Source organism: Sodiomyces alkalinus, assembly GCF_003711515.1.
Source record: "Sodiomyces alkalinus F11 unplaced genomic scaffold SODALscaffold_6, whole genome shotgun sequence".
Classification (NCBI taxonomy): Eukaryota; Fungi; Ascomycota; class Sordariomycetes; order Glomerellales; family Plectosphaerellaceae; genus Sodiomyces; species Sodiomyces alkalinus.
This window is the reverse complement of record NW_021167084.1, coordinates 636,093-645,117: the sequence shown is the minus strand read 5'-3', so window position 1 is coordinate 645,117 and position 9,025 is coordinate 636,093. Positions and strand designations below refer to the sequence as shown.

The 9,025-nt window shown below is 52.2% G+C and overlaps 4 protein-coding genes across 4 annotated transcripts; 3 read left to right on the top strand and 1 right to left on the bottom strand.

Annotated features, from left to right (window-relative positions):
- On the top strand, positions 1-837 carry SODALDRAFT_278507 (hypothetical protein; the record flags this gene model as incomplete). The annotated part of the gene is made up of 4 exons (XM_028608118.1): positions 1-306; positions 379-436; positions 499-559; positions 621-837. The coding sequence occupies 4 exons, from the start codon at positions 1-3 to the stop codon at positions 835-837; spliced, it is 642 nt and encodes a 213-aa protein (XP_028465715.1).
- On the bottom strand, positions 624-1,829 carry SODALDRAFT_333674 (hypothetical protein). The gene is made up of 3 exons (XM_028612042.1): positions 1,650-1,829; positions 1,393-1,572; positions 624-1,222 (listed from the first exon to the last, which is right to left on the bottom strand). The coding sequence occupies exons 1-3, from the start codon at positions 1,697-1,699 to the stop codon at positions 1,081-1,083; spliced, it is 372 nt and encodes a 123-aa protein (XP_028465714.1). The 5' UTR covers positions 1,700-1,829; the 3' UTR covers positions 624-1,080.
- Positions 1,830-3,048: 1,219 nt separating this feature from the next.
- On the top strand, positions 3,049-6,248 carry SODALDRAFT_333673 (aconitate hydratase). The gene is made up of 4 exons (XM_028612041.1): positions 3,049-3,363; positions 3,485-4,127; positions 4,259-5,691; positions 5,758-6,248. The coding sequence occupies exons 1-4, from the start codon at positions 3,250-3,252 to the stop codon at positions 5,932-5,934; spliced, it is 2,367 nt and encodes a 788-aa protein (XP_028465713.1). The 5' UTR covers positions 3,049-3,249; the 3' UTR covers positions 5,935-6,248.
- Positions 6,249-6,807: 559 nt separating this feature from the next.
- Positions 6,808-8,532, top strand: SODALDRAFT_333670 (rhomboid family protein). The gene is made up of 5 exons (XM_028612040.1): positions 6,808-7,235; positions 7,310-7,447; positions 7,509-7,590; positions 7,681-7,868; positions 7,936-8,532. The coding sequence occupies exons 1-5, from the start codon at positions 7,055-7,057 to the stop codon at positions 8,148-8,150; spliced, it is 804 nt and encodes a 267-aa protein (XP_028465712.1). The 5' UTR covers positions 6,808-7,054; the 3' UTR covers positions 8,151-8,532.
- The last annotated feature ends 493 nt before the right edge of the window (positions 8,533-9,025 follow it).

The following is a 9,025-nucleotide window of genomic DNA, read 5'->3' as shown; positions in this document are numbered from 1 at the left end:
ATGTCGTCTGGCCGCCAGCGGTCCAATTCGCGCACCCGCACTTCACGCCCCACGACACCACTTCGGCCCTCATCCCGCTCGTCTTTCCGCGACTCTGCCCGCGCCAGCACAAGCGGAGGTACCGATTCATTTCCCTTGAACGTCTTCGAGCCAGCTTTTGCAGAGTTATCGGACGCTGTGGCCGACCTGGAAGCCAATATGATGCACTTTCAGCTCATGCACGAAAGCCTCTCACGGTTTAGCGAGTCGTTCGCGAGTTTTCTGTACGGGTTGAATATGAATGCATTCTGTGTGGATTTCCCAGAGGTATGCTACACGAACAGGCTCCCACGCTAATCCACTGGTGTGTCTGGTACCGCTATTCACTGACAGACCTAGGGTCCTATTGCAGAGTCATACAGACGCCCTCAACTAACAGAAGGTGAGCAAAGTGCCTGTCTAGCAGTTCTCCGCTACGGTAATGGTCATCTGAGTTTAGACTAATGAGCTTTCTGGTAGACGCAACCCGAGGCAACGACAGAGCTGTGGGACCCGAGGTCGACAGCGAAACAACATTCATGTAAGATGCTATTGCTACCAATCCATACTCGTTCGATTATAACGAGCTAATTGGCGAGCAGGACTACCGACACATCCTTTGTTGAGAATCCAGCCCCTACAGCTATGCCAGCTGCTAAACACAAGGGCCCAGACTCAAGACCTTCACGGGTCCCAGCACCTTCTACACGTGGCCCTTCCTCCACTCGTGGTGTTAGAGGCGGCCGCCAAGTTGCACCCGAGACGCAAAGAGGCCGCTCTAGTGGGCTTGCGAGGGCTAGGGGCCGAGGCCTGAGGTGAAGACAGAGGCAACTCGAGCTTGGACTGCAGTAGGCGTTTTCGGCAGGACATCGGCGTGACTTGCGCATAGTGTCGTCTTGGGACCATCCTTTGGGGTCGCGATGGAAAAACTGCGACCACAGGTGAAAGTGTACGATGATGAACCAATCCCGACGAAAGCGAATGTCTTAATGCTGGCTTGAATTTGGACGTACGGCCTGTCGCTGTGTCACAGATCGCGGATCTCGATAAGACCAGGGAGTGTCAAGTCGCCATTTCCATTTCCTGGTCGAAGGGCCGCTCGGCCGCTACTCGCGCCATGGCGGGGCCTTTGTTGTCGGTCCGGAGGCCGACAGCAGCTTCGGCCTCTTTCTGCGTATAGGGATCGTCGCGCAGTTCCTTGACTCTGGTCGCGAAAATGTCAACCAGTGCTCCATATAGGAAAAGTCTGGCTCGGGGTAGACGAGTGCAGAAGAGCAACATCAAACGGTGCCAAGGTTAGGGAATGGTATCAGCGCAGAAGCAAGCTGCATGGGATTGAGCAGAGGCAGTAGAGGATGTCTGTCGGTAACGTACTTGCGCTTGTGAGGTTTCCCTCGCGTATGCTGTACAAGGTTCGTCTCAGATTCAAACCACTTAGCGCATTCGATGCAGTAATGCTGGCCGAGTGCGGGTAGGTCTTCTGTGGCTTTGGTATCCTTATATTGTTGGAGGTGCTTGGGGGAGAGAAGGTCGGCTTTGATTTGATCGAGGTCCCTGCTTGTCATGCGACTAGTTAGTCCTGAGGAGATACAAAATATCTGCATGCAGCGGGGCGGCGAGATTCGACTTGCCTCGTCTTTCTCCTCGTCTTCGTGATCGTCCGCCTAGCTTCTACGCCCATTTTGACGACTGTTGAAAGACCCAGATAAGAGACACGGGAGGCGGTGTGAGTTCACGTATAATGAGGATTTGACTATACTTCGTTGTCCATCAATGTCTGGTCCAAGAAATTTCTCCCCGCAGATCCGAATCGGACGAAGTACATTGCAGCTGTTCCTTTAGAGGAATAAAATGGATAAGATGAACTTGGAACTTGACTATTTCACGTGAGTACCCACCTAAAGCCTCACCTACAGGCATATTGGGTACTCCACCTGGATGAGTAACGCATTCCCTTTCATTGGGTCGGCGTCGGCTCGGGCGTGTCGGGGACCTTGGCTATCTCCTATCATAACGCCACTCAAACCGAGGTCGCACCGGAGCTGCGAGCTCTCGTGAGGAAAAGCCCAGTGTAGTTCGGAGAGACGGGACTAGTTCCATTGAGGCCGGGACTTGGAAAACGAGACCCTAGTTCCCAAAAGGAGCCGAGAGGAACCGAGCTAGTCGTGAGTTTTGTAGGGCATTACCTCGAGGCTAGTTACTTCGTGATTCAATACACTAAAAGGTAGGTAGACCTCAAGCCAATCCCATTGTATTTCACATGCATCGTTTGGGGCCTTAGTGGAGCACAAAATTCTCCCAAGTCAGGAACTCAGGAGATTCAGAAGATTTCACAGAATGCAACCGTTATGGAGGACGAATCATTGTCTTTCTATTCTCATCTGTTCTTTCGGAATCTTGTGCTTTAACGTGTCATCTGTTGATTTAGGTATTCGTAAAATGTACATATGATCTCACAAGGCCATAACACTGTTAAAAGTACGGGCGTTGTGCCTTTCTTGAACAATTCGGTGACGTGACCTGACAGGATGTGGGACCTATCCTGGACGAATAGGAAAGCGCTGGCACTGACCATGAGTTTTCACTCGTATCACTTCTTCGTACGAAGTACTCCAAGGTTGATGTGGTCGTGTGTTTACTCCGTACAGGTAGATACCAAAATTACCGGGTGGCTAAGGTACCTAAGAGAATCAAGGAAGGCCAAAGCCGGAAAAGGAACATTGCCATATATCATACTCGTACAGTTAGGTAAGGTAATTGCCGACTTCCCATGCCTCCTGCGTTCCGGACTATCTTGTACAGAGTACGTCCAAGAGATACATAATACGCAGTATGAAGCAGTTTTGGTGAATTGCAACTGTTACCCTCCCCAATGTGGGGAAGTTCAGAGTGAAAATAATAGGTCGCTTTTGATTTGTCCGCTGGTCCGCCATGGGTCTCGTCATAGCCGAACAGCCTCCACCATTATGGCCCGCCCACGGTCACGCCCACTATGCGTGGTGCGGTACGTAGCTTGCCTCCTGGTTGATCGCAGCCGATGGCTACTTCTTCCGCTGTTCCAGAAAACCTCGCTATTTTTTTTTTCCTCCCTTCCTCCCCTCCCCTCCTTCATGAACATACGATCTCTTCGGCCACGGGCGCAATTTGATTACCATCGCCGCTGAACGCCGCCCACATCTCTGTTTCCTGGCCTCAATTGAATTCAAACATCATCTCGACCTCACTGTAGCCATGCTGGCCTCCCGACAGCTCTTGGGCGCCGCGGCCCGGAGCCGCTCTGTCGCGGCCGGCACCATGGCAGTGCGCCGGATGGCCACAGTCGCTGATTCTGCTCTTGACCGCAAGGTATGTCAATGTCCGGTTGCTTTTTTTTTGGCACCATACCCAGTTCCCATGAGCCATCGTGGCGATAGGGGCACTCCCCTCGCCTCCTTGTGCTTTTGCGATCTCTAACTCGCCCCCTCAGGTCAAACAAAACAACTGGGAAGAGGGCAACTTCATCAACTACAAGAAGATGTCTCAGAACCTTGCTGTTGTACGCAGCCGTCTTAACAGGCCCCTAACCTATGCGGAGAAAATTCTCTACTCCCACCTCGACAATCCTCACGAGCAGGAAATTGAGCGGGGTGTTTCTTACCTCAAGCTGCGCCCGGATCGCGTAGCTTGCCAGGATGCTACCGCGCAAATGGCCATTCTTCAGTTCATGTCCGCTGGCATGCCTTCCGTCGCCAATCCAACCACCGTTCACTGCGATCACTTGATCGAGGCCCAGGTTGGTGGTGCCAAGGATCTTGAGCGTGCCATCAACATCAACAAAGAAGTCTACGATTTCCTGTCCACCGCCTGCTCCAAGTACAACATTGGTTTCTGGAAGCCCGGCTCTGGCATCATTCACCAGATCTTGCTTGAGAACTATGCATTCCCCGGTGGTCTCCTCATTGGCACTGACTCCCACACTCCCAATGGTGGTGGCCTCGGCATGTGCGCCATCGGTGTTGGCGGTGCCGACGCCGTCGATGTCATGGCCAATCTGCCTTGGGAGCTGAAGGCTCCTAAGGTCATTGGCGTCAAGCTCACTGGCGAGATGTCTGGCTGGACTTCGCCTAAGGGTATGTTGCCTAGCTTTTCGACCCTTTTGCCTTTACCTTGCATCTCCGCCACTCCTGCGTTGCATTGGCTGCCTGGGACGCCTTTATACTAGCTGGTTGACGTCCGCTGACATTTCCTTCCCTTTTCCCAGACATCATCCTGAAGGTCGCCGGTATCCTCACTGTCAAGGGTGGCACTGGCGCTATCGTCGAGTACCACGGCCCCGGTGTCAACGGCATCTCTGCCACTGGCATGGGTACCATCTGCAACATGGGTGCTGAGATTGGTGCTACCACTTCGGTCTTCCCCTTCAATGACCGGATGTACGACTATCTCGCTGCCACCAAGAGAAAGGACATCGGTGACTTCGCCCGCGTCTATGCCAAGGAACTCCGCGAGGACGAGGGTGCCGAGTATGACCAGTTCATCGAGATCAACCTGTCAGAGCTAGAGCCCCACATCAATGGCCCGTTCACTCCTGATCTGGCTACTCCTATCTCCAAGTTCAAGGAGGTGGCCAAGGAGAACGGCTGGCCTGAGGAGATCAAGGTTGGCCTGATTGGCTCTTGCACTAACTCTTCCTATGAGGACATGTCCCGCGCTGCATCGATCGCTCGCGACGCCCTCAACCACGGCATCAAGTCCAAGGCCGCTTTCACTGTCACTCCTGGCTCGGAGCAGATCCGCGCTACCATCGAGCGGGACGGTCAGCTCCAGACGTTCGAGGAGTTCGGCGGCATTGTCCTCGCTAATGCCTGCGGTCCCTGCATTGGTCAGTGGGACCGCAAGGACGTGAAGAAGGGCGAGGCCAACACCATCATTTCTTCGTACAACCGTAACTTCACGGGCCGAAACGACGGCAACCCTGCTACCCACTCCTTCGTCACCTCCCCCGATCTCGTCACCGCCATGTCCATCACCGGCTCCCTCTACTTCAACCCTCTCACCGATACCCTGAAGGACAAGGATGGCAAGGAGTTCAAGCTGGCTGCCCCGTCGGGTGATGGCCTCCCCTCCAGGGGATACGACCCCGGCCAGGATACCTACCAGCCCCCTCCCAAGGACCGCGCGTCGGTTAACGTCCAGGTGTCTCCCACATCTGACCGGCTACAAGTGCTGCAGCCCTTCCAGCCCTGGGACGGCAAGGACGCGAAGGATATGCCCATCCTGATCAAGGCAAAGGGCAAGACCACCACCGATCACATCTCCATGGCCGGCCCGTGGCTCAAGTACCGTGGTCATCTCGACAACATCTCGAACAACATGCTCATCGGCGCCATCAACGAGGCCAACGACGAGGCGAACAAGGTCCAGAACTTCACTAATGGCGAGTGGGACGCCGTGCCTGCCGTCGCGCGTGACTACAAGTCGAAGGGTATCAAGTGGGTCGTTATTGGCGACTGGAACTACGGCGAGGGTAGCTCGCGTGAGCATGCCGCCCTGGAGCCTAGGCACCTTGGTGGTCTCGCTATCATCACAAGGAGCTTTGCCCGTATTCACGAGACGAACCTGAAGAAGCAGGGCATGCTTCCCCTGACGTTCGCTGACCCCGCCGACTACGACAAGGTTAAGCCTGAGGACAAGGTAAGTTTGTGGGCGTGTTTCTCCGTGGCTGCTTGAGCTGTTCTCTAACAGAAGTCTGCTACACAGGTCGATATCCTTTGCACCCAGCTCGAGGTCGGCAAGCCTGTTACCATGGTTGTCCACCCCAAGGATGGCTCCTCATTTGAGGTCAAGCTGCTGCACACCTTCAACGAGCCCCAGCTTGAATGGTTCAAGAATGGCAGTGCACTGAACACCATGGCCAAGGCGGCAAAGTCCTCGTAGATGTTTTAGACGAAGGTGTGATTCGCGGAGACGGGCTATTACAGCTTTGGCCGCGGTTCTTCAAGCCGCTTAGCATGTCTCTGGCTCTGGTGATATTGCCAGATAAATGCGCCGAGGCAGTGGTTTGAGGTACGGTAACGCGTGAAGTGAGACCAACTCCGAAAACTCGTTTGGTCTGGTTAGAATGTTGGAATCAAGATACCGTTGGCAATAATTTTGGAAAGCGGGTGCGGGACATTTTTTTGTTGTCATCCCTAGCCTGTTTTGTATGTACAAACGAGCATTTCAAATTATCATTTCTTCTGTTCCAGAAAGGCTTTATGCAGCGTCAGTGAGGTTGCGTCTCCTTGACAGTGAATATCTAGAGACGTCCTTTGCGTTGAGACTCGGTTTGGGCGATGGCACGCGGTATTTCGTAACCTGTACTATGAGGTGTTATCCTGTCCTTGACTCCCGAGGATAACCTACAGTTTTACCAGACAGCAATGCCCAAGGCACCTTGAAGGATCGTTCGTGCCTGGGCTGCGGAGTACCTTAGTGGCTACTTCGGCCACATTTCGAGTTGACTGCCTAAGGTAAGGTAGGTAGGTATGTACCTACGAAGTACCTAAGGTATTCTAACACTGGCAGGGCGTAAAAGTACCTACGAAGCCCAAGGTACCTTACTACCTTACGAAGCTCAAGTGTGCAAGGTACCTACCTAGGTAGGCAGAATAAGGTACTCACCGCGATTAGGTAAGGATACCTTATCGAAGTACCTGCTTTACCTTAGGTACCTTACCTTAGGCATAAGGGTCCCGATCTGCCGACTGGACCTACCTGCCTTAGTGATGTACAGGTATTACGCATTTGCCGTCCCTGCATGTTGGATAAGACAGCTTTCACAGAATCCAGCTGCCAACATTGTTCTGCCGCAATCCCTGGACAATTCTTTCTTGTCTCCAAAACAAATACAGCTCATTATTTACAGAATCTGGGCTTACATTGCGGCTCCGACGAGAACCTGACCCGTTACGTCCGACACCTGCTGCCTAGACGATCGTTCAGTTGGGTTGGGCTCTCGACATTCCGAAATAATTACCTAGTGAACGACCCGATATACCCGATGTTCCGGGGCAGGATGCCTCCGTCGGCAAACGCATTCAGTACGCTGCGTGCCCGTTCATACGTCGTCCGGTTACCCTTATTTACTCGAGTCGTCGTGTTGGTGATACTATTGGCATGGCTCGTCGGGTTGCAACAAGCTTGGGACGTTCGGAAATGGGGAGCGCTGGACCCTACCGAGATATCCTTTGCGTCCGGTATTACCAAGTCTCTCTCAAGAATCGCAATGCATGCGGGCCGGTACTGACGCTACGATATCTTCTTTTTACAGCGTACCGCATTAATACGTTTCCATTCATCCACGTCAACTTTCTACACGCCTTCCTGAACATCCTCGCGTTGACGCCTTTACTGGAGCGCTTCGAGACCGAGTTCGGCACGCTCACATCCGTTGCTCTCTTCATGGGCCGTAAGTGGCGATTTGGACACGGGGTGAAGCTCGACGTCACGGAAAGCTGACATATTGGTAGCGTTAACCACGATACCGGCGGTTCTCTATATCGTCCTCGAGACATTCCTTCTCCGCGGCAACGCCTCCGTGATGGGCGCGAGGTGAGTCGCACCCGGCCATCCAATGTTCCTTTTCTTGGCCCACCCACTTGAAAACTCTAGCCCGAAACTGATTGCGTCTACTCGTTGCAGCCTCTGGGTGTTCCTCCTTCTCGGCGTGGAGGCCATCCGAACATTCAAGTCTAACCCGTATCTCACTCTTGCCACATGGCAAATCCCTACGTGGACAATGCCGCTTATCATGGTGGTAGCCGTGACCGCACTAGTCCCTGGGACCAGCTTTCTTGGTCACCTCTGCAGTGTCTGCGTTGGCTACTTATGTGGGTTTCAGACGTAACCCACCACTTACTTGCACTACTGACACTGACCTTTGCACTTGTCTTGCAGTCGGACTCGGATATCTTCGATTTCTAGCACCGCCTGAGAAAGTGCTCCGCTGGATTGAATCTAAGCTGAACCTCCTGGGCCGGCTTCCCCACTACATCAGCGTAGATCGAAAGACGTACGGACGCTTCGGCGTGCTGCCCAGCAGCAATCACGCGGCCGGAGGAAGCGGTATGACCTTGGTGATGGACGGACCGGGCCAACGACTGGGGCCATAAGAGGATGGGCAGGCAGGCTTTCCCCCTGCCTATCGTGTATACTAAGCAACATTCGAAGCACTGGCTAGCGATCTGGCCCTTCAGCGGCTTTTCTATATGCAGCATGTATCAGGAGTTTTCGGTGGTATATCCGGCTACGCTAGCTTGGCTTATGGATCCAAATGTACGGTATTCACGGCCGCTGTATTGGTATTCGAATATGGGTTAATGTGTTAACGGTCAAAAAGGACATCTAAAGCCCTCGGTTGCGGTTTATCAAGGGAACCTTTAACAGGCCCCTACTTTTTCATTGATCTATTCATACTTGTTTATATCCTTCTGGCCCGTTTGTTTTTTTTTGGACGTACTAAATAAAGCCTAAGGCCCCGTGTCGTATGGGCAGGACCACGACGTCGTCCCTAGGGGATCCAGGGGGGATCCACTCCCTGACTAAGGGCTTCGGACCTCGGGTATTAGGATATAATAGGGGCGGATACCGGAGAAGACCGGATGGGATTTAAATGATATAGTATCTATAACAGAGTCTTTACCACCTAAATTAAGGGTATAAGAGACTTATATAGATATAACTTAATATATTATATATACACGAGATCTCTGCTCTACTAAGTTAATTATCTAAGTGCTATTTAACGTGCGATAGTTATAAGCCCGGTTTATAACGCCTAAACGATAGATATTAATAAGGCTACCCCTATTCCACTATAAAGAAGTAATCACGTTTATATAAATACTCCTAAATAACTACGATTAACCTAATTAGAGTAATTAAGAGATTAATTAACCTATTTATTAATTAACTAACCAATAAACGATAAACTAATAAAGATATCTTTTAATGTATCTAACGCCGAATAGAATACGGCCGCTACTAC